The 23983-nt window shown below is 37.4% G+C and overlaps 1 protein-coding gene across 1 annotated transcript in view; it reads left to right on the forward strand.

Moving 5' to 3' along the window:
* Positions 1-23983, forward strand: part of KCNN2 (potassium intermediate/small conductance calcium-activated channel, subfamily N, member 2) — a 71175-nt gene that overhangs the window by 17165 nt on the left and 30027 nt on the right. The window contains exons 3-4 of the mRNA XM_010568448.1: positions 2635-3053; positions 18101-18121. Coding sequence (XP_010566750.1) covers positions 2635-3053; positions 18101-18121 — 440 coding nt within the window. The remainder of the gene's footprint in view (positions 1-2634; positions 3054-18100; positions 18122-23983) is intronic.

Here is a 23983-nt window from a genome sequence, read left to right on the forward strand (position 1 = left end):
GCCCATCATGCCAAGTAGTACATTTGCTAAGTGCAAACCAGCACTGTTTTGGTAATACATATATAGATGCATGCATACATACATACATACATACATGCATAAATACATAAATTGGCCTTCAGTATCAATTTGCATATCTAGTATCCAAAGTTTGCAGAATGACCACAGTGTAAAAGAAAGTGTATGTGCTCATGTTGCATACATTGAATTCACCAAGCGTTTCTTTAGCTTAATTCAACACTGTGTTTCTTTGTCTTTAATAGTATTGTAATGGCAGTAAGAACTATATGTAAGTGTGGTGGCTTGACCTTGGCCAGCTGCCAGACCCCCACCCAGCTGATCTCTCCCTCTTCCTCCTCAACAGGACAAGGAGAGAAAATAAGATGAAAAAGTTTGTGAGTTGAGATAAAGATGGGGAGATCCCTTACCTATTACTGGCACTGGCAAAACAGGCTCATCTTGGGGAAAATTAATTTAATTTATTGCCAGTTAAAAGTAGAGCGGGATGGTGAGTAGCAAAGACAAAAGCTAAACCACCTTGCCCCACTACCCTCTTCCCAGGCTCAACATCTCTCCTTCATTCCCCACTCCTTTATCTTCTCCCCCGTGAATGGCACAGGGGATACGGGGAATGGAAGTCATTCCACAGCAGTTCCTCTCTGCTGTTCGTTCCTCCTCATGCTTTTCTCCTGCGCCAGTGTGAGTCCTCTCCATGGTCTGCAGCCCTTCAGGCTAAACCTGCTCCAGCATGGCTCTTCCATGGTCATCAGTTCTTGTAAGGAGAATCTGCTGCAGCATGGGCTCTCTGCAGGTGGCAGTCCCTTCAGGAAATATCCACCTTGCTCTGGCACGGGCTCCTCCGTGGGCTGCAGTGTAGGTATCTCTAGCATGGTCCTCTCTACGGACTTCGGCAAAATACCTCCTTCACCATGGTTCTGTCCATGGGCTGCAGGGAAATTTCTGTTCCAGTGCCTGGAGCACCTCCTCCCCCTTCTTTTTCTCTGACCTTAGCATTTCCAGGGTTGTTTCTCACACTTTTTTCCCCTCACTCCTCACTGCCTGGGCAGCGTTTTACTCTTTCCTAAATGTGCTTTCACAGAAGGGCCAGCAGCTTCACTGATGAGCTCATTTATGTCCTGCAGTGGGTCCATTGCAGAGCAGCCCCTGACTTCTCACAGACACCGCACCTGCAGCCCCCCCAGTACCAAAACACTGTCGGCAACACCCAATGCAGTAAGATGGAGAGAAAGAACATAAAGGGATGAAAAACAGGTCCACAAACACAGAAATTTGTTCTGTCTCTTACTATAGTTAACTTCTTTATTTCTTTTCCTATCAGTTCAACTACAATAAAATTAATTTGTGGTTATCACTTTTCTAAACAAATGACTGGAGCAATTTACTGAAAGACTGAACCTAATGGGAGGAGGATGTAGAGTGTGTTTTCAATCTCTAAAAACATATACAGAGAGATTAGGCTTGTATTTTCAAACTCCTGAAAGATGGAAAGGGGCAAAGAGCAGTGCAGATGAATAATTGGGTTTTTGGCTGTGTATATCGTGTGTAGTGTGCTGAAAATACTTTTCTTACATTAAGGAGCGCATTCTTTGTGTACTTTTCCTTCTCACCCATTATTTTTGAATAATCTAATTTTAAAAATCCTGCAAAAGTGTTTTTATTTACTGAACAGCCTTGTTTAGATTCAGACTATAGATAAACTGATGAGAAGGTCTTCTGTCACTGAGATTGTATCTTTGTCATTATGGGTTATGTTGAAAAGTTGCCTATTTGCAACTTCTTGCGTACTGCTACTCTCTACTAGTGATAAATACTGTTTGATTAAGTACTTATTTAGTAAATAATCAGGAACATCATTCACTAAACAGCGTGAAATGTTCCAGTACCTTTGTTCCTGGGTGGTAAACTGAAGGACTTGATTGTGCAAGAACCAATATGTGCCTTTAATTTTCAGCTACTAGTAGACGTTACCTGGCTGCCTGGGCTACTCTGATATTTGCTGGCCTTTGCTTTTCAGATTTTCACCATGAGATATCTTTTTGAGTCTTTGTGCAGTTTCTCATGTGGTTTTGCATCCTACATTGATCTGTATTGGTGCCTGAAGCTTGAAGAAAGCTTGGATAGTTCCACAGAAGCTATAATATCACCCTGGCTGAAGCATGGATGTGCTCTAGGACAGGCTTAATATTGCATCTTAGAAAGTATTTTCAATTTATAATTTAGATATCCATTCTGAAAACATTTTCTTAAATTTTTCTTAATTTTATGAACACAGAGTAAGCAATTGATTTTGAAGGGACAAAGCTTAATTGGTCCAGAGTTTTGTTTTATCAGAAATGACAGTTAAAGAAAATATGAGGAATTCTTAGTAAATGATATGTCAAAGTTCAGTTTCATGTCCAGTTTTAGAAATAGTGCATGAAAAAATTCTTTTTGTCTTAACCAGAGTTATGTTTCACTTCATAGTGATGTAGTAATGTCATTTTTTGAAATTATGTATTTATTTTCTTTTTTAGTGGTCATTGGCAGCTCTGAAAACTATGGTGTTTTAAAATGGAATTATAACAAGGTCTGTTGATGACGTACTAAAGTTAACCTTATATTTTATTATTTCAGTTGTTCATGGTGGACAATGGAGCAGATGACTGGAGAATAGCCATGACTTATGAGCGTATTTTCTTTATCTGCTTGGAAATACTGGTGTGTGCTATACATCCCATACCTGGGAACTATACATTCACATGGACAGCCCGGCTCGCCTTTTCTTACACTCCATCCACAACAACAGCTGATGTGGATATTATTTTATCTATACCAATGTTCTTAAGACTATATCTTATTGCCAGAGTTATGCTTTTGCATAGCAAACTTTTCACTGATGCCTCATCTAGAAGCATTGGAGCATTAAATAAGATAAACTTCAATACCCGTTTTGTTATGAAGACTCTAATGACAATATGTCCAGGAACTGTACTGTTGGTTTTTAGTATCTCATTATGGATAATTGCTGCATGGACTGTCCGAGCTTGTGAAAGGTAAGGTTGTTTTGTTTGTTTAGTTCTTTCTATATGCCTTTCTATTTTTCTTTCTTGTTTTGCCTCTTCCGTTTTGGATTCAAGGAACCTAAATATTTAATGGAATGGAGCTTCCAGGTCCTTGATATTTTTTTTTGTTGGTTGGGTTGTATTCTGTGTCACAGACTGTCAGGAATGCTTTCCCTTTTAATCTGAAGGACTTGTACATAGAGGTTTGTGCCACACTGTTTACTGGGGCACTGTGATTTGATTTCAGTGTTTTGATATAACTTTAGGTATGTTTGCTAAAACACAGTGGACAGATACCATAAAATGTCTTTAAGAGTAATTGTTGATATTCTGCATTTATATCAGCTTTCATTTATTTGTTTGTAAGTCAAATTTATTGAGGATAAGGTAGATAAAATAGCCATGTAAAACTCGAAAGGAAAATGTTTGGGTTTTTTTTATTTTGAGTTTTATTGTGCTGTAAAAAAACAATAAGGAGTGCAAAATATTGTTGGGAGTTGGCAAGATCAAAAAAGGGGAGCAGGCAGAACAGTTATAGTAATATAAGGCTTTTTTCTTCCCAGAAAAGTGCATTTGAGAGGCAGTCTTTCATTCATTTCAGCTAGTTGTCCAGCCTTTCCTTCCCACAGACTTCAGTGTAGGTGCAGGTGCAGAATAAATGGCTATCAGTGCTGACAGCTTGAAATCTAATTTCTCAAACATAGCTTTTACAAAAAAGAAATGAGCTTCTGACTGGATAGGATTGCTTAGGAATACGAGATAGGTTAACTCCATGGAGACAATCAGGATGATTCTCTGTAAAAGGTTTAATACCTGGGGCAGCTCTTAGGTCCTGGAATGAATTTCTCCTTACTTAAGCCAGAAGATCTTCAACATATTTAAGGCATTTCTCCTGGTGGTTGTTGACCATTTTGTTTTTCCTCTTCCTTTCCATGTCTGCCCATTTTAGAAACAGTTTAGGGGAGTTATTTGTGTCAGCTAGCAGATTTCCCAAATCAGCAGTTAATTTGCCCACTAACTGTTATGGTTATGTTACTTTAGGAAGTTACTCCTTGCATTACTTCTCAATTTGTTACAAAGAAAAATAGCTGATCTTATAAACTGAGTGTAGAGATCCTGTTGATGTAGGTTTTAATGTTAATATTGCCAGAATAGTGGAATGTAGTTTGTTACAGTAGATGCTTTGTGTCCATGTTGTTTCCTCATGTTATGGCAAGACTAATCATTTAAGAATGTTCTGAAAATGCCATGTTAACAGTGACATATTATAGTTTCAAAATATTCCCCATAGCGGGAGCAGTCGGAGCACCCTAGATATCGACTCAATCTATAATAGCTGTATTTTAATAAGCATTTTCTCATTTCAGATATAACTGTCTTCTGCAAAGCCTCTCCTCTTTGTCTGACATTGTTCACCTCTGTTCCCACCAGGTGTTTTCTCAACAGAATTACCGCTCAGCAATTCCTGAATGTCTACTCAGGCATTTCCCAGATTGTCACTTGTGAAGTGGCTCTGTATAACTTCAGCATCCATTGCTGTCACTGTTTTACATATCACTGTTTAAGAATCTGTTTGTTTTTTTTTTTAAAGTAGCATTAAATAGTCATTGTGTTACTAACTTCTAAATAGATGCATGTTCAAAATAAGCTTATAAAACTTGTGCCGCTTGGTGAAAATTACTGAAAAATACTAACTACTGTCTGATACACATTTGTAAAACATTTATTTGTTAGTATAAAGGTGGCAGGACAAGAATGTATAGTGTATAAGTAATGCTAAAAGTAAAAGAAACAAAGACTACCTCACTCATTTCCCAGTCAGAGTGAGTGAAGACAACGCTAGCACAAAGTTTTGATTTTGTGAGTTTGTTTATTTCTATTTAGAAACTGAGGCACTTCTGCATCTCTGTGATCCTGGGAAGAAGCTTATTTGTTTGGTCAGATACGCTGAAGTGAAGGTTGCAGACAAGGCTGAATTTTCTTCACTTCTCTGCTAAACTAGTAATGATTTTCCAGATTTTAATTTGCAGTTGCTGTCCTTGAAGTGACTGTATTAGCTTGGACAGTAAGCTGGATAGCTACTGTTTCCTCTAAAACTAAAACACATCTAAAAGCAAGTTAAATATAGAAGTATTAGATTAGTATGTCTCTAGCATAATTACCTTCTGTCAGTGGAGTGTAGTCCAAGATTATGTTCCTTCACATTAAACAAAATTGTTAATTTTATGTTTCAGAAACACTAAAGGGGATATATTTTGGCTTTGGGAATTAGATACTTAGGTCATTCATGCTAGTTGCACAGCCAATTTTGCGTGTTTTGCCTCAGATTTTCCCTTGAGGGAATATGCAAGTATTTTGCCAAATGAATGATACTGGCTCTGGATTCCAGTTACTAATTAGTCCACCAAACACCTGTAGATCCATAGTCCATAGAGAATTACATTTTTAAAAAAACTTTCAGAAGAAAACCCCCAAACCCCCCACACTGGAACGCTCTATATACTCTGCCATATGAAGCTAAACATCCCTTTTTGTATAGCTGGAGACAGATACAGTACTCATTTGTCATGAGAAAGGACAAATAGATGCTGAATCCATTCTGTGCTGTGTAGAGGTCATAGTCCTCAGAAGACGTCTCCTGAGATCTTAATCGCTTTGATTTGCTCAGTAGTTAAAAGTTTAGTTTACACAAATAAAATACATTTCTTTCATCTGCTCTTAAGTTGATTTTTTTTTTCTCAGTTTTAACTAGAGGGAGTCTTTACGTGTTGGAATAGACTACTTTATGTACACAAAATGATCCTGAAAATAAATGTTATCATTAGAAGGAGTATTTGCTATTCCACTTGACATTGTACATGAAACCCTAATGAATTTTGATATATTTATCAGAAATTAAGAATTAGGCAGCAGTCTGCTGGCTTTGTTTTGATGAGGAGAGATTTACATGAATGAAATTTGATGGTGTTAAATGGTTCTCAGCATCACTCTAGCACCAAGCTTTTTAATTTCTTTTATATAGTAGTTCTACATAAAGCTTTGCCCTAGCAGTTTTAGTATTTCTTCAGTGTATTAAATCAGTTAGCTGGCCATCCAAATTGGAAGATGATGGTGATAAGATTTAATAGATTAAAATATTAAAATTCTGGAATGGAGATGAAACATTCTCATGCTATTCCATGTCCTTAGTGAGGGGGGAACTCGCAGTAGCCAGTGTCCTTACTGTGAAGTTGTGTGTGCTTTGCTGCTGAATGACAGCCTGATTTTGAGACTGTTGTTCTATTCAGTCAGATTTTTCTCATTGCAGACTGTCCTGGGAATAGGAAGGGAGATTTGGAAGCACCGCATTTCGTAGCGAGGAAGGTAACATGAAAGAGTATCATTATCCATGTCTCTAAGGAAAACCCTGTTTATGGGGTTATGGGTTGAGGCAGGCAAGCTGACCATCTGAATAAAGACTTCACTGCTTTAATGGTCATCTGACTGATCACTTGATATACACTGAACTAAGGCAGGACGTGTGTCTGTCTCAGTGCCTTAATGGCTGTACTATTAGCTCCCAGAACGCTAATTATAGCAAGTGACACTTAGGGTTGGTGAGCAAGGTATTTTCCAGGATTGCAGTTTAAGGTCATGCATGAGGGCAGAATGTGGCACAGATAATGAAGGTGGACAGCCAGCTGAGTATAAATGGGTTGCTAGGGCTGCAGAGTAATCTGGCTGAGGGAGTTTGGAAGGAGAAGGTGGGGAAAGCACAGAAGGGGTGGAAATACACAACGCCAGAAACTCTTGCTTTTTTATTGTTCAGGTTTTTATGTCTGTTTTGAGGGGAAGATTATGTTACATAGGTTTTAATATCTGCCTTTTCATTGCCAGCATCATTATATTGCTGTCTGTCATACATGGGCTTCATAATGAGAATCTAATTTTTTCATTAGGTCTAACTCAATAGATTTTTGTGTTTATAACATCTCTGAGGCACACGATCTAGAACGTTTAGGAATATGTTACTTTTGTATGTGAATTATGAGTCCTGTAAGCAGATTACTTTTTGCAGTCTCCTATACTGATCTGGTTACTGAAATAGCTCGGTGCATGGTTATCTGTTGTTTATAGCAGTTAAAATAGGAATTTTTGCTTTCTAAAAAAAAAAAAAAGTTAATATGTATAGCATTATGTCATTGAAAAGTCTGGCAAATTTGCTTTGCTCTTCTGGACAAGACCTATCTCTGTTGTGAGAAGTGTGCTGCTTTTCTAGGTTACATAGAAGGTAGTCGCTCTTGTTGATTTTTTTTTTTCTGTGCAAAGGAATAAAGAACCTTGCCTTCTGAATGCACACATGGCTATAACGTGCCCATGTATCAGGGCAACATGAGCCACGTGTGCCTACATTACACTGTTGTATGTCCAGAACTGCTCATATCACGTGCCCGGAGTTACTGTGGATTTACAGCAGCAGAACTGAGAACAGAAGTGGATTTTCTGCTTCCCCAGAGAGCACATTTTTGGCAGCATTTTTGGTTCTGTTTGTACCTCTCTCTAACTTCTGGCAATGAAGTCAGTTCAGATTGAACAGTTTGTGTAGTCAGCATTTCTTCCTCCCATCAGCTTCTGCTCTGTATTCTTTCCTTGATTTAACAAAAACAAAAACAAACAAACAGAAAACACACACACACACAAAATCCATCTATGTGTGAAGGTGAAATCCTTTTCTGCTCTCTGCTCATTCTTGTTCTCTACAAATAAATAAATATCTGTCTTTATTCTTGGAAATATGATGCCATCACAAAACTTCCAGTAAGCAGTTTACACATGACAACTGCTAGGCAAATGTTAAGGATTCATTTGATACAAGCATGTGGATGCATCGAGACCTTCAGCTGTGATTCATGCAGGAAAAAATGTTTCTTAGCCATCTAATTTCCCTGCAGTATGTGTCTGACTTCTTTGGTTGGCTTGAGGACCTTATCTGAGGTTCTACACTGCACGCATAATTCCAAGGCCACACTCCAGTGGAAATTGCCTTTAGCAGTCTCCGCAGTGCCAGTGCAAAGATTCTTGCTAGTAGTTTAAAAAAAAAAAAAGCTTGGGTATTTAGTTTTAAACGTGTTTTTAGCCCCAAAACTCAGAGGCAATGATGTATCATTTTAATTTTTTCTAGCTAATATATCTAATTACTGTCAACAGATCAAATAATGTTTGTGTATTGACAGGGCTGGCTGTTTATCATAGTTCTTTACCTTCTCTTGGCTCACTGAAAATAAAATATGCTACTTGCAGTCAGGTTTCTCCAGTTAACTGAAGGCAAAAGTTAACTGTTAAATATTCAACACAACAGTGATCAAAGATGGCCCATCATCATGTTGACTTGAATCTGTGCTGTGAATGAATGATTCTCTGCCTTCCAGTCTTAATGCCTGGTTTTGCAGACTGAGTGTAGATTAACTGTAATTATTAGGTTACTCTTTTATAATATTTACATCTCAGAACAACTCATGACTAAAACCAGATGTAACTGGTTGCATTTTCATTGCAAATGTTACCAATAGACATCAGATACATTGTTTTATCAAACAATGAAGGCAACAAGGGAATCCATCACAGAAGTATATCAGTGAATGTCTGATATACATTAACCCAGATCCAAAAACGAACAATTGATCCAATGCTAGGTGTATCCAGAAGGATTAATAGCTAAATAATGTGTTCTTCTGCTTGAAGACAAAACCGTTTACGTACTTTTAATGGAGGAAGCAGAGGCACTTGTTCTAGTGCATGTAGAGTTTGATCGCTATTCTTTTAAATTCGTATTTTCCTTCCCTTTGGAACAATGCTGCTTGTGTATTCTCAGCAAAAGAATTTTTGGAATACAAGTAAGAACATATTCTTCAGTTTCTTTGGATTTGCAGAATTAGCCTTATAGCTATGGAAATTAACAATTAGTGGTGCAGTAACTCAATGGATATAGTCATCCCTTCACAAAAATTTATCAAGCTAAGATAGATTGGTGTTTCTCTAGTCCAAAAATAGCAGACCCAACTTGGGGAAAGGGAGTACAAAAGACAAAAAGTTAAAAAACAAGCACAAAAAAATCTCCTTGCTTACTTAAAAAAGATCTTATATGTATTTTTCAGGGTCATCTAACTAGAACAGGAAAACTTTTTTTTTTTTTAGGTTAAATTCCCTTTTATTTACAAAGGATTTATATGTAGAAGAGTTGTATGAGAACAGAATGAAGTGGAAAAGCTTATGTATAGTTCCAAGGTCTTGTAAGAATGGTAAGCAAAGTGAAAACTATTTCTCTAAGTGCAAAAGTTTGAAGAGAACGAGAATGCCTATGAAGGAGTACTTACCTGCTTTCAAGGGCAAAATGCCTTTTTTTTTTCCTCATTAATCTTGAATCTGTAAAATATAATTCAGGGAACTATCTTTCTTCTGTTCAGCAAGAATGGTTCTACACACTTCAAATTCTTTCAGATAAGAGAGCAATCTATGGAATTTTTTTTACCATTATTTCATTAGTGGAGCCAAAGATACATCCTCTGGTCCTTGCATTTTTAAATGCAATAGTTCATTTTTTTCCTCCCCATTTCAACCAACACTTTGAACTATTTAGAATATTTTGCTTTGAAAGGAGTCAAAACTATTTTCCATAATAGCTTAAAAGCAGTCCTTAGATAATACAATCACAGTGAAGCAGGAATCAACTTCTTATCACTTCAAAATATAGTATGTTCCTCCAGTAGCTTAATGTATTCGCAAATTGAACCCTGAAGTGAGGATTTAGCCTTTACTACTGGTTTTCTTTTGTTTCTTGAGCTGGGTATCAGGCCGCAGTGAGGAGTTTGGATGATGGTTGTCACTTCAGTGCTAATAAACAGGCGATATGCTGAGTGAACTCTGACCTTAGACATTAAAGAATTCCTTTTATTGGGAATTTACAACTCAATCCTAAATATTCAAGTCTATAAGGTTAATGCAGGAGATGATAGTGTGGGAGGAATTTCACTGTTTAAAGAAATTAGTAGTTATATGGAGGGAAACAGAAGGTGCTTTTTAAGTATTTTATATGTTCTTTATTTTCCTTTTCCGTGCTCCTCCCCCTTTTAATTTGTTGTCCCAATACATTCAGATTTTTTTTTGCTTGGGTAGTTTTTTGCCTTGAAAAGTTCAAAATCAGCTATAGTTTTTGCTATGGCTGTTCTTGAGATGGTAAGTGATTTGCAGCAAATCTGTAATCAGTATTGCAGAGGCCTCACACTAGTGGCCAGCCTATACTTAGATCATCTGCTTAGGGATATGGCTGCGGAGTACAGCTCACCAGACAAATCTTGTCCCATAGCTTGACATATTTACAGGTTACTTTAGCTTTTACCAAGTAATTTGGTGCTGTTTTGTTTATGCAGAGCTGAAAAAGCCTTACATTAAAACTGCTTATTCAAAGGATGCCCAACAGAGCTTCCTCCAGTACAGCTCAGTTACGCACACAAGCCCATAATCCCTATGGAAACATTTGATATTTAAACCTGCAACAAAGTTTAACAGCAATTGGGGAGAGCCCTAATTTTGTGTCATGCTGCAGACCAATGCCCAGTGAGTGGAAACGTCCCATCACCAGCCCTTCTGGAATATTACTGAGATATAGTTATCAGTGTCGAGTTTAGAAATGGCAGCTTCCTTCTCTTAGTGGGAGTGAAAAAGGGCAGAGCTCCACCTGAACGACTTGATCTGTATTGCTGGCTGTAAGAAATGAATGCTGGAGGAAACAGGTGCTACCAAAGTGGAGTGATGTGCACGGCAGGGATTAGAGAGATTTACGCTGACATGACACCTTCTGGGTCAGTCTGTGGGATGGGAGCACTTCTCGCATTGCAGCTCTGCCTGAAGAGTCAAACCAAAGGTTGGATCTGTTCACTTGCTTTGTGTTCCAAGCAACTTGCCCTTAGTATTTCTTCTTTTAATAGTTTTATGTATAAATAAAGATTGTTACTCAAAGGAAAAGTGACAAAGTGGTAGAGGGAAGGACATTTTGCCTTCTAAATTCATTGCAAGTGACAAGGCTCTTAACCCATTTTGGCTCAAAACACAGGAATTCTCATATCCTGATACTAGTATTTCTGTAAAGCTTCAATAGTATTTCTGGACTGAAATCCAGACACGTTTTTCACTTTTATTTGTACTGGTTTATTTTAAATATTTTTATAAGAATACCCTACATTCTAACATTTGTAGTGTGTTTTAGACTTTTGTATTTGGGTAATTGAATCAGACAGAATGTATTATGATTTGTTTCTTAAAAAGAAGCTTGTTCTCCTTTTTCCTCCATCATTATCAGTGGGGTATGTATGTGTTCCTGGGATCTCAGTGTTCTCAGATGTACAGTGCTCATTAACACTGAGTTTGGAGCTAGGACCATGGTATGTGACTTTCTTAATCTTTTAACTGTGCAAGTGTTGGTGTGTGTTATCACCTATACTCATGCCTCCAAAACCAGTGATGCTATACTCATTCAGAGCTTGTAGGCTGATAATCAGGAACATTCCTGAGTTAGAAAATAGAACATGAATCTACTTGCATTTATTTTTCTCTAAAACAAGGTGATATCCAGTATTTCTTTTTAAGCCTTGCTCTGCATTAAATGAAATCCATTGGCAAAATTCCTATGGGTTTCCACAAGAGTGGTTTACTGAATTGAAGTATGTTAATGGCAAACTGAAACTATCAGTTTGGTGTGAATTGGACAGCTATCTTGGATTATTTACGTTGCAAGCTTCTGGGTCAGGGGTTGTCTTTGTTCTGTGTTTGCACACTGCTTAGCACAGTGGTATCCAATAATAACAATTATATATATAATATTGCAGTACTAATAAATGTAATAATTTCTAGTGAGGAAAAAAAGGAGCTAAACAATTCTAAAAACTAGTGATGTTCAGATGAAGGTGAATGCCTTCATGTGTTGATATAGCAGTTTAAGATGAATTGTTCAGTTTTGATCGATGCCGACCGTGCTGATAACTTGCACTGAGAACACTGCCCAGGCAGGAGTAACACCCTGCTAGCTGGCTTGTTTTCCCCGCAGACACTCACTGCCTGAAGTGGAGAAGGCTGAGGTGAGAGGCTCTGTCGTCTTGCTTGCACAGGGGAAGCTATGTTCATGTCAGTCTGACAGTAGAACCTTACAATCCACTATCTATTAGGGTCAGTCAACTGTACTCCTATTACGGGTGTGCAAGCACTGCTGCAAACATGCATCAGGTTCAGCTGGAATGGCCCAGCACTACACTGGGGTCTCTGTGCTATACTTTCATTTATTGCGTCTGTGATGCAGTGCTTAAGTGTATCTTCTGACACCAAGCTTGACAGCAAAAGAAAGAAGTCCTTGATCACAGGGAAGGTTCAATGAAGATAAAAAATACACCAAGTGTCCCAGAGTAGCAGCTACCTGAACAGGATAAGAGCAGAAACAGTAATAGGTGGTGTCACTGCCATGGGGCTACAGCCTGGTTTGGAACCTGATGCAAAATCTGTGGAAGCCAGACTTGCAATGACTTCAAGGCCTTTGATGATGGAGCTAAAATGATTGCATCCTGACTGTGAAGTCATGCAAATCATGCCAAGTTGTCAGGGTAAGCCTTGGGTACAAACTTAAGTATCAGTTGTAAGGAATTGTGTACAGGTCTGAAAATAGGTTTTGCAATGCTAGGGAAAAAATCTGCAACCACTGTTACTGGCATCAGTGTGCATGAAGAGCAATGTTATCATCACCTCAGAATATCCATCTCAATGTGCATTTGTGTGAGAGAGAAACAGAAAGGGAGAAAGATGTATGGGAGTAACTACGACTAAAACAGCTGGTTTGGGTTTGGTTTTCTGTTGTTTTTAAAACACTTCTTTATTCAATTAATTCATTAAATATTTACAAATAACTTTAACTTGCAAAAAACTACTTACAGGGTGAAAATAGCAGTAAAAACCAGTGTATGCTGTCTTTGAAACAATAAAACATATTGTAATACATAAAGAAGAAATGACAGAATGATTAAAGATGTAACTGTAGGACAGAAGATTTTAATTAATATTAATATTGACATAGTCTTCTGTGATAATTGTGATCACCTAGAAGTGTAAAGAAATTATTCACTTAATATAAACTGAATGGGATTCATATTGTGGATATGCCAGGACTGCAAGATTGTGTCCCAGTCTTAGGAGTGCAGTGATGTATTGTTCACTCATGCTTATTTTGTTATGATAACATAAGCAGGCTGTCATTATGTTAAAGAGTATTCTTAATAGTCGTAAACTTGAGTAGATGCAAATGTAGTTACATTGCATTTGTTTTGTCTCATTGGACAGGCTGCGTTAAAAGTATTTTGAGTTGTAGGCAACTTTGGAATACAAAGCAGAAAGGTTTTACCTAGGAAAACCTAGGAATTGAGAGTTCTGTGGGCTGATCAAATGAACGTACTCTTTCAAAGATCAGGATTTTGTATAAGAAGATGAGGATACTAAAAACAAGCTTTTTCAGATCCATTTCTGCAATCTGGGAGTTTTCACTTCCTACAGCTATACTTTAATTTCCTTACCTATAATGCTGCCCCCTCATTTGGGGCAGATTATTTGGCAAAGACACTCTGCAAGCAGGGCATGCACGGTTTGGAAGTGCAAAGCAATTTTTACTTACTAATGCACCTGAAAGCTAGCTGGAATTTAGTGAACTACTAGACTAAACGTTAGGATGCTTACCACCCCAGTAAGACACCAAGAGAGCCTTTGCTGGCCAGGCAGTCTTGAGCTAGGTGGTGAAGGTCTGGCCTCCACAGCTCCCAGGGACAGTCCTTTGCTGCTGCGTAGCCACCTCTTCCTGCGCTGCTGGCATCAATGGATGGATGACCCTCCCTGGCCCCAGCCAGACCAACCAGCCTGACTGGTCACCTCTTTTTTTTCCTTTAGGACTTCATACCTTTCCAAGTTGGGATTTTACCTCTTGAATCCTTGAGCTACTAACAGTCCTCTCAAGCGGGGGGGGTGTAGTTCCCTCTAGTTAGAGTAGCATTTAGTGAGTATGACCCAAGGCACTGCTAGCTTATGCATATCCATTTTGGAACACATTCTTCATTTGTAGAAAATTAAACATTTGCATCTTGCTGCTTGAGCAGAGTAGCTGAACTTCCATTTTATTTCATCCTTATATCTTTGGTTGGGTGTTTCTTTCTTAGGATCAATAGCAGACCAACAAAGATAAAAAGGACACAGTTTCAAAGTAATATACTTCTGGTCATTGCGCAGTAGAGCAAACAGTTAAGTAGAGATGTGACTCAAAATCTTCAAAAGTTTGGGGCTCAGCTGTCAAAACCTATGCAGGTTCAAGCTGTGACCTGGTGATCTCATGCTTTCATAAGCTAAGTCAGCTTGAGCCATGAAAATCTATGTTTGGGAATGGGTAGGGATTGAATAACTGGTGCTAAATTATCATAGAGTCATAGAATCATTTAGGTTGGAAAAGACCTTCAAGATCATCGAGTCCAACCATCAACCATGCCCACTAAACCATGTCCTGAAGTACCCCGTCTACTTGCTTTTTGAATACCACCAGGGATGGGGACTCAACCACTTCCCTGGGCAGCCTATTCCAATATCTGACAACCCTCTCAGTAAAAAAATTTTTNCTAATATCTACCCTAAATCTCCTTTGCCTCAACTTGAGGCCATTTCCTCTGGAGAAATGGAGTTAACAGTTATCTAGGAGTTAACAGTTCTGCAATATGGAAGTGTCATTTTTTCTTAAGACGTAAACTGGTCCCTAATTATTACCTTTAAAGTCTATGGTCTTTTTCACAAACAGGAGAGAGAATAATAGTAAAAAAACCTAGCAGAATTACCTTGTCTTTGCTTGCAAAAAGGACTGTGAGCCAGTAATGCTTTTCTGCCCTTAGTTTGCTGCATATTAGCTGTTTCATGCTGTCTGGATGTTTTTGAAATGAAACAACAAGGAGTCAAAAGACGTTGTTGGCCTAGCTGACTGTGTAAGTGTTAGAAGAATTTGATGTAAAAGAAATAAAAAATATTTTAGTCCCATTGCAGCTTGATGGTGATTGAGGTGATGGTGATTTTGGCTGAGTGCATTTTCCTTTTTTGGCTTGTTTTCTACTGCTGCCACCTCTCTAGTAGGTATAGGATGGATATAGGACATGAGATCTAGAGGGGAGAAGCTGCTCCCTTGGTCCAGCTCTGGAGGAGAGTATGGAAGAGCATGGAAGGTATGTTGGTTATTAATCAGTCGTGTCAGAAGGGTCATTGGCTTTGTTTTGAATTCAGTATTTGGCTATGATACATCTGAGGGGGCAACTTAAACATGAGTTTGTAAAACATTGCACACCAACTGCTGGATTTGCAGTGGTGTGGTGGTAGGAGCATGTGGAGTTTACTCTGGTGCAGGTGCTGTTTGGCAAGTGCACCGTCAATTCACTGCTTCAGGCTTGCTTTTGGTAGTTAGAGACGGATGATGTTAATCTGTGTCCCGTCTCCTTTGGCCACTGCATTCTTTGTTGTTATTGAATAACCTAAATTTATCAGTTGTGTAGACACTTAGTTTAATTGGCTTAACCTGAGAATTGTCCAAGAAAACTTTCTGACCTTAGTGTCAGTCCAGAGGCTGGACTGCACGTTACTGGGCATGCAATAGCGTATGTGGGAAGCAACCTTGAAAATTATTTACATTAAGTAATAGTCTTCTAATAAAAATGATTTATCTCTTCACTGAGTTTCAGAAAGAAGATACTTGATGTTCTAATTCCTGGAGTTAAAGGTGATCTTTTATGTTATTTTATTCTTTAAAGAATGCAGTAGATGTAACCTGCAAAGCTTCCTGCAATCTGAAATCATAGAGATGCAACATTGCCTGAAATTGAACAGTTAGATTTCAGATCAAGTATTCATGCCCAAATGTCTTTTCCTTTTGACTTTGTTTTTAATCATTCATCTTCCCAGAAAATCACCATACACCTTCAGACTAATGAGCTTCTAAAATTGTAACCTCGACTGTTTAAACTTTGGTGTTAAATTGCAGTCTTTCAAAGTAGATTCTTTCCAAGGTATTCAAAAGAAAATTATATGTTACATTTAGTTAATTTAACACCAAAGACTCTTGTCAGCTCTCAGTAATACTTGCAGCATTAATTTTCTTTCTTTTCCAAGCGTACCAGCATTTAACAAAAGTTGTGCGTGATAATTCTTGGTAACACTGCTTTTAGAGTGATGTTTGCTCAAACAGTTGAATCTCCTTGCAAGCAGATCACATCAGTTGCCTTCCTTGTTCTTTATGTGCTGGGAGGCAGAAGACCTGCTGACACAATCAGTGTACCACAGCAGGACACTGTTGTCCTTCAGTCATTGTATTTCTGATTGCAAGGAGTATGATTTCTCTTGATTTTTGGAAAATGAGATCTAGCACAGATAATCAGCCAAGAAGCAGATGCCATGACCTGATGTTCTAGTGTCTGCTGGAGACACAACAATCTGCACCAGGAACTACATGTTCTATCAGTTCATTTTCACTTTCTTTCAAAGGAAAATAAAAATTTAGACTAAAGTAATGTTAGCATGGTTTTAATAAGATCAACCCTAATGCTTTGCTGTTATTCTGTTATTATACTGCCAGGTTAACTGGCAGTAGTGGTGTTGGTAGTATAGAAATATTGGCGTGAAGGTTTTAATATACCAACAGAAGTATGCTAAATGTATACAAATAATTTATAAATTCACAGAAGTATTAAAAAGTGGAAATTTTTAGTGGAAAATGCCATTATTTAATGATATAGAAGATGTTCTGTTTATTAAAAGCATGAAACAGAGAATCCATCCTACAGTTCTGTTGTGATCCTGAACAAATCACTTAAGCTCTTTGTGTCTGTTCCATGCAGAGAATTATGTTTACTCTTACTGTTTGGTGTGATGTCCTTATACCAAATAACAAAATGGTTTGAACTCACCCAGCAAAAAGTCCTATTAAACTATGATTGCAGTGCTAATGCTTTTACATTGTTTAAAATGATTTTACAGGTAGAAATGCAATCTAACCTATACCCATTCTGAGGAGCAAAGGGAGGGGTGTGAAAATAGAGGAAATACTGTTAATTCTGATTTTTACATTTTGCATTCTCACACTTTGGGGAGAGATATTCAGAAAACATAGGCCATCCCCTGCAGGAGGCTGTGTGGCTATACTGCAGCTCTGCACCTACTTCTCTTCAGTCACAGCTGCTGAGCTTAAAGGAGAAATTGACTGAAGCTGCATGGCATTGAAAAGCCAGACTATAGATCTCATGTATTTTCCAGGGATTTTTAATCCATATAGTTGGAAGTCTTTGTCCTCTTCCCCTTTGGGGGACTCGTGACTAAATTTCTTGAACTCAAAAGTTGCAGTCTAGAGAAACCCAAGATGTTATATTTTTTTTAAAGTTGAAACATAATTTTACTTTCAGTCACATCTTTTCTTGAGTTTTATAAAAGGTAACACTCAAATGTAGTTGAACTCTTATAGAAAAATTTTTCAGTCTATGATAAATATGCCTTGTTTATGAATTTTTATAATGAATGTTTTATAGCTGCAGATATACAACTTAGGTATAAAGTGGTCCCAACTCCACTAGAATGAGACACATATTTTCAATTCAGTGTCTAGTCCTCTTCTTCCTCTCCCAAACCAAGTATCATCTGCTGAGTATCTCTGACTTGTTTATTCTTTCATGTCACGGACTGCTGCTAATGGAATAGGTGTTTCTGGCCTGTGAGCTCGTGGTCATTACTCATTTAACATGAGGGGCAAAAGCAAAAAAAAAAAAAAATTTTTTTTAGTTGTTCTTTGTGATGCTTTCAAATTATAATATCAGATACTTTTATGAAGCAGGATGGCTGAAACAGTTAAGATAACAGAAAAGCTGTAGCTGTGCAGTCACATTGGAGCTCTACAAATGCCTGTGATTTTAAAATTTTTTTCAACTGGATTCAGTTTCTGTTGTATATGTAAAGTCTTGCAGAAAGCCAGTTCTCCCAAGCAAGTGAAGACGACTAGTAGCTCCCTAGGGGCAGCATATACGCTTCCCTGTGTTTGTCCCATCAGTGAATTGGACTCATTTCTAGAGCCAAGAGATCACTGTAAATTAGATTTCGAGTTTGTTTAACATTTCATCTTCCCATTTGTACTCTTCATTGCATTTTAATACTAATTATGTTGACAACCTTTATGAACCATTCCACAGTCTGAAAAAGGAATAATTAGTAACACTTGAAATTAAATCTAGTTTTCATATCAAGCCACTATAGTTACAGACAGCATGCCCAAAATCATATGTTCCCGTCCTGTACATCCTTAGTTAAGCATGACCCCGATTATGTACTTGCCTGCCTAAATCATGACCAAAGAGTTAAGTATGAAAGTCACATAGATACCTCACACTTCTACTGTATGATTTGCATAGAAATTACCAATAAAACAATCAATAGGCATTAGATGATTTCTGTTTTATTAACAGATTTTTCCAACATGTTCAACATGTAGACTGCAAGATACATGCTGTAAGTGTAGGTAGTGCAAAAGGTAAGTTCAGTTGCCACCCCATCCAGACTTCTCCCCTCCAGTACAACACAGAGTGACAGTATGTAACTGCTCTTTCTTGCTGAAAGTGTCACCTGCTTGCGTTCCTTCAGAGCACAGAATTTCATTCCTTTCATCAGTGCTTCACTGAAATCAATAGAAAAGAGAAGTCAGAATGTCTTGAATGAGGGCCAGGATACCAGGCAACAAAATGGTCTTGCTAAAAAGAATTTGGCAGTACAGAGAGCTCTCTCATGTGCATGGTCTTTAGAGAAAATACTGCAAGATCTTTTTTTCTTTTTTCTTCTTTTCTTTTTTTGGTAAAAGTTTGTCATTAAAATGAGAATGATCCCTACAAAAGTTGTTGTGTCCTGAAAGGAAACAAACATGAAAAGACAAAATTAGGAAAATCAAAAAGCCTTATTTTAATCTCCTTTTTAATGACAAAGTAGGGAAGAAAGTAGAAGAGTCAGACTTCGTATAATCTCACACTCCCAGTATTACAGAATTTGATGACAACATGCCAAGGCCTAAAACCAAGCAAAGAAAACCGTAACTGCATCTGGCATTTTTAACGTACTATGGTGAAGGTCTCTTAAGCATTTTCTTTTTGGGTGCATTTAGCTGGGCAATACTTCTGTCTTGAAATTTGGCATCATAGAGGTCTGTATAAGCAAATGAGGATGATATTCCTTTATTATCATCACCAGAGTTAAGCACTACGTACAGCTGTATTACATTTCTGATAGCCTGACTCAGCTTGCATTTGCCTTGAGAGACTTGTGGCAGAAGTCCGTCCTATAGTTGATCCATGTACGTACTCACTCCACTGTAAGGCATATGGCAGCAGAGAGACAGAAAAATTTGTCTTCTATGTAGATAACCTTTCTCGATCCCTAGCAAGTGAGCATCTCTAATCACAAAAATTCACCCTGAAGTATTTTCCTAGCCTTCTGATCAGTTTGATGAACAGAATTAAAAAAGGGAGAACACTTTTTTTTTTTTTTAATATTGACAACCTCATGCTGAAGTTTCATACATAAAAATGTAAGTGGAAAATATTTATGTTACAAGTGTTTTCCGTTCTTATACTTCTTTATGTTTCATAACATTAAATGTACTGTCCCCAGTACATCACTAACGAGCTCTTTGTGAAATCTGGCACAACTGTCAGATGACTCTCAAAAGTACACAGGCTTTGGGTGTGGATTTGCCTTTATAAATATTCAGTAAAATCTGTCTAGTTTCAAGCAGTGTGACTTACAGAAGCTAAACTCAATACAGCCTTTCCTTTTCATAAAGGGAATTAAAATATATTCAAGGAATAAGTACACTTTAGCTTGATTTATGTTAAGCATAGTCTTCAGTAGTGTTCATGATACAGGGTGTGAGCCTAGTCCCAAATCTGAGGCAGTCAATGAAATTTTTTCCACTGACCACAGGCTTCCACTCTCATCCAAAGTTAGTTTAAAAAAAATTCTGCCTAGATTTTTTAAAATGGTTACTTGTAAGGTGCTGTGCTATGTAAGATAGTTTTATTCTCCAGCTTATCCAGAACATGTATTTTGATGAATCTGTAGGGTATTTTGTTATTTCTAAGGAAAATGAAATTGGATTGGGGTTTGGGTTTTTTTTTGGTCCTCTGTTTCCAATGTTCATTACATGAGAGAACATATGTATGTTGGTAAAATTGTTGCTATTTGCATGAAGTTTGGACCAAAAAAAAAGCAGGCATTATGGTTGTGAGCTTGCACTTCATTCCTTTTTATGGAAGGCAATACGTCAGCTTGTAGAAAACCAAGATATTGAAAAATAGTAATTTGAATGATGATAAATGAAATTAGTTCCATGAGAGAAAAATATCTTCAGAGTGCTCAGTTTGTCAGAAAATCTTCTCTGAGAATTCAGCATCATCTTTGCTGTATAATTTCCCCTTCTTCTGGTTCTCCCCCCTTTTCCCACATACAGGAGAAAAGAAAGGCTAACATTTACCTAGTTCTACCATTTTATGTCAGAAAAAAAGGTGGGCTTAATTTTAAGTGCATAATGATTAATTCTATTTCTAATTTCTGAAACTTCTATTTCTGCAGGGTTTTTTTAGCAAATTACTTCAGATTCTTTAGACATGAGTTGATTCTGATGATCTCAACTTACAAAAAAAAAACCCACCACCAAAATACAAACCTTTCCTCCTTCTGAGGGGGGCTTTAACAGGGTATCTCCAGAGAAAATGCAAAATGCAAGGTAGGGGAAAATTTTAGAAGGGTATTAGTTGCTAGTGAATATAATGAATGATTCACAGTAGAGCTCATAAGAAACTCTTTTGATTTTGAATGATTCATATTTCTATCATAACACAGCTTTAACCAATGCTGTTACAGACTGAAAAATTAAAGCAATACCTTAATGGCATTGACAAATTTCAAAGATTATACTGTGTAAAAAAAATACGGCTGCAGAAAGGAAGTACACATGCATATATATATCTTCTAAATTAAGATTACAAAGTGCAGTGCTGAAAAATAAAAGTTTTCCCTCAAGCTTGTTTATGTCACTTCAGTTTACTTCTTTTATATTCATGCATTATAATATTCTTTTAACTGTGTATTTATAGTGGCTTCTTTTACTGAACTTCATTTGTTAAAGGTGATATACAGAACTACAGAAAGAGGAGCTCTTGGATATTTTGACATTTTTTTCTATTAGTCAATGTCCTTTTGGTCTCAATACTTTCTGGATTACTTGTTGAATTTTTCTTTGAAAGCAAGAGCTATTGATTACTCAAAGGAGTGGTTTGTCAGGGATTGGAATGGATGTGTTCCCTTCTCAAGCTCCTGTCCTAAACTTCTCTCCACTAGTTTGAAAAGTCATGCTCTCTCCATTTTGAATTCAATTTAAAGTTGAAATAGCTTCAAAAAGATACTTTCAGATATTTTCACAATCTGTATACTAACAGGTAGGGCAGTGAGATGAAGATATTGATGTAGATCAACTTTGTGCTTGAGAAGTGACTTAAAGCAAGTTTGCTCCCCATGGTGAATGCTCTTGTCATTAAGCTGCTAAAGTCAAAAAAGAGTATCAACAGCTCTTTCTCCTGTGTCTTGTGGGAAGCCTCATGGGCTACTTGTTCCCTTAGAATTTTTCCATCCTTGTTTCTTCACGTATGGATACTGAGGCATTTAAAGGGCTATTTTGCTGCTTCGGGACATGCCGCTATTTTTGGCAAAGTGAAGAATTTTGGTGTTATGCAACTTTTGGATGTCTAATTTAAGAGATTTATTTTTAAACATATGTGTCATTATAAAGGACTTTGAGTTCATTGTTTTTTAGTTGGAGCTTTGAGCATCCAGGCTAATCAAACTGTGAAGTATAGAGCTGAAAGCTCAGAAGGTGAAGACCACCAAAACAATGATAAGCTGTAACAAAGCTGGTTAACTTCATGCAGGGAGTTTGTCAGAGCACTATGAAAGATTAAAATGTGATTTTTCATTTCCAAAAAAATGAGGCAGAAAGTTGTATGACAATAAAGTATTTTGTGCTATGGTCATTCATCCCTGGAGCAGAGCTGTACTTTGCATTGAAAAAGACACTACTGTGTTTTTGTGAAGACTGAAAAGTAGCATATGATCATGGAATTATGGAGTGCATTGTAATACGCATGCCAAAATTCATGAATAAAGATTGTTCCAGGCCTTACTGCTTCAGTGCTGATTGCTACTCTTGATCCAGCAGCTGACAACAACCATTAAAGCCTGAGTTTGCCTCTTGGCACTTGAGTGATATGAATCATGCTTAGTTTTTCTGCATGGTCTGGACATGTATATAGGAGTTGGGAAAGGCTAGAGAGTTGAGTTTTTAATATCTGAAGGCAACCCTGTGAAACATGAAATCTGTTTTTGTTGGAGACAGAATAACGTTGAACGTAAACAAATTTCAGTAGAGCTGGGAAAAGCAGATTCCCTGAACCTGCTCCATAGTGTGAGGAAGCTAGATCTATCCAAAAGACGATTGAGTATAATAAAATGTATTAGTCCAAATACCTAACATTGAGCAAAGTTTTTCACAAAGGATAATTTATACAAATTTTTTGAAATGGGAAGAATCAGTCATGTAACCTTCATGGCAGCTGCTACTGTTAGTCCCAGCTTTTGTCTATGAGAGATAGAAAGGTATTCCTACTGGCCTTACTTTCTTTTCTAGTTCTCTTGTGCATATTTTATTAAAATGAGCCATGTTTAGACACAGTGAACTTGATTATTTTTCAAAGCAGTCAGGATATATGTTTAAAAAACTGTGCTGCAGGCAGAGCTCATTCAGGTCTCTGGGAGTTAATGGTTGGTTTAAGGCTTGGGTACAGCTTTCCAAGATCTTTAGTGTTATTCATGCTTCTACTGAGTCACAACAAGCATGTTGGATGTAAACATATGTCATAGCTAAGTTTAAATCCCCAAACAAGCATTTCATGTCATTGTTATGCTTCTAAATGTTGAAGAGGAGAAGCATAGATTTTTACATTTTTTTAGTTTAATTAGCTTAGCAATTTTATTAGGGTGTTTCTCGATATACATTATGATACTCATAACAGCAAAGCTTTATTGGCATCCAAAATGTGAGATGAAGACAAAGGCAAAGTAAGAATTCTGAAATGGATAAGCATAGAAACACTAAATGGAAATATTTTAAAAGCTGATCAGTGGAAACTCTGGCCAAAATAAAACCAGAATAGAAATCCTGGTCCCACAGAAGTCAATGGGATCTTTGCTGCTGACCTCGGTAGAGATAAGGTTTTACTTCAGTTATGCCACTGCAGGAACAAAATACCATGAAACTGCTGAAAAGAACACAGTGGGAGAAAGAATATGATTATATTGGGGGATAAGCCCCAGCAGTGGGGTTTGGGGGGCTGGTGAGTGTGTTTCTTAATCAAGGCAAGCAAAAATTCTCCTTGAACAAACTCTGTGAAAACTTTCATAAGACACATTAGTGTTTTCATATAATCTGAGACCTTCTGAAGCAGTAGTTATCACTTTATTCACAGCATTTCTTTTTTGTACACTGATACTGAGCACTCCTGTCTTTGCTGCTGTTCCTCTTAGTGGATTGCTGTCTGTCACAAATTTAAAGGTTTCCCAGTTTCCCAATACTTGTAGAATCAATTCAAAAGATTCTCCTTAACACTCTTACATGATTGTTGAATGTAGGTTAAAAAAAAAAAAAAGGCAGGTAATACTTTGAAGGAGCTTCAGCAACTTTTGATATCTTCAGATTATGTTTGTAACTGAACAGCTGCAGACAGGTATACCGATTTAGCAGAACATCAGCTCTT

The sequence above is a fragment of the Haliaeetus leucocephalus genome, unplaced genomic scaffold, assembly GCF_000737465.1.
Source record: "Haliaeetus leucocephalus isolate CR32 unplaced genomic scaffold, Haliaeetus_leucocephalus-4.0 Scaffold241, whole genome shotgun sequence".
Taxonomy (NCBI): domain Eukaryota; kingdom Metazoa; phylum Chordata; class Aves; order Accipitriformes; family Accipitridae; genus Haliaeetus; species Haliaeetus leucocephalus.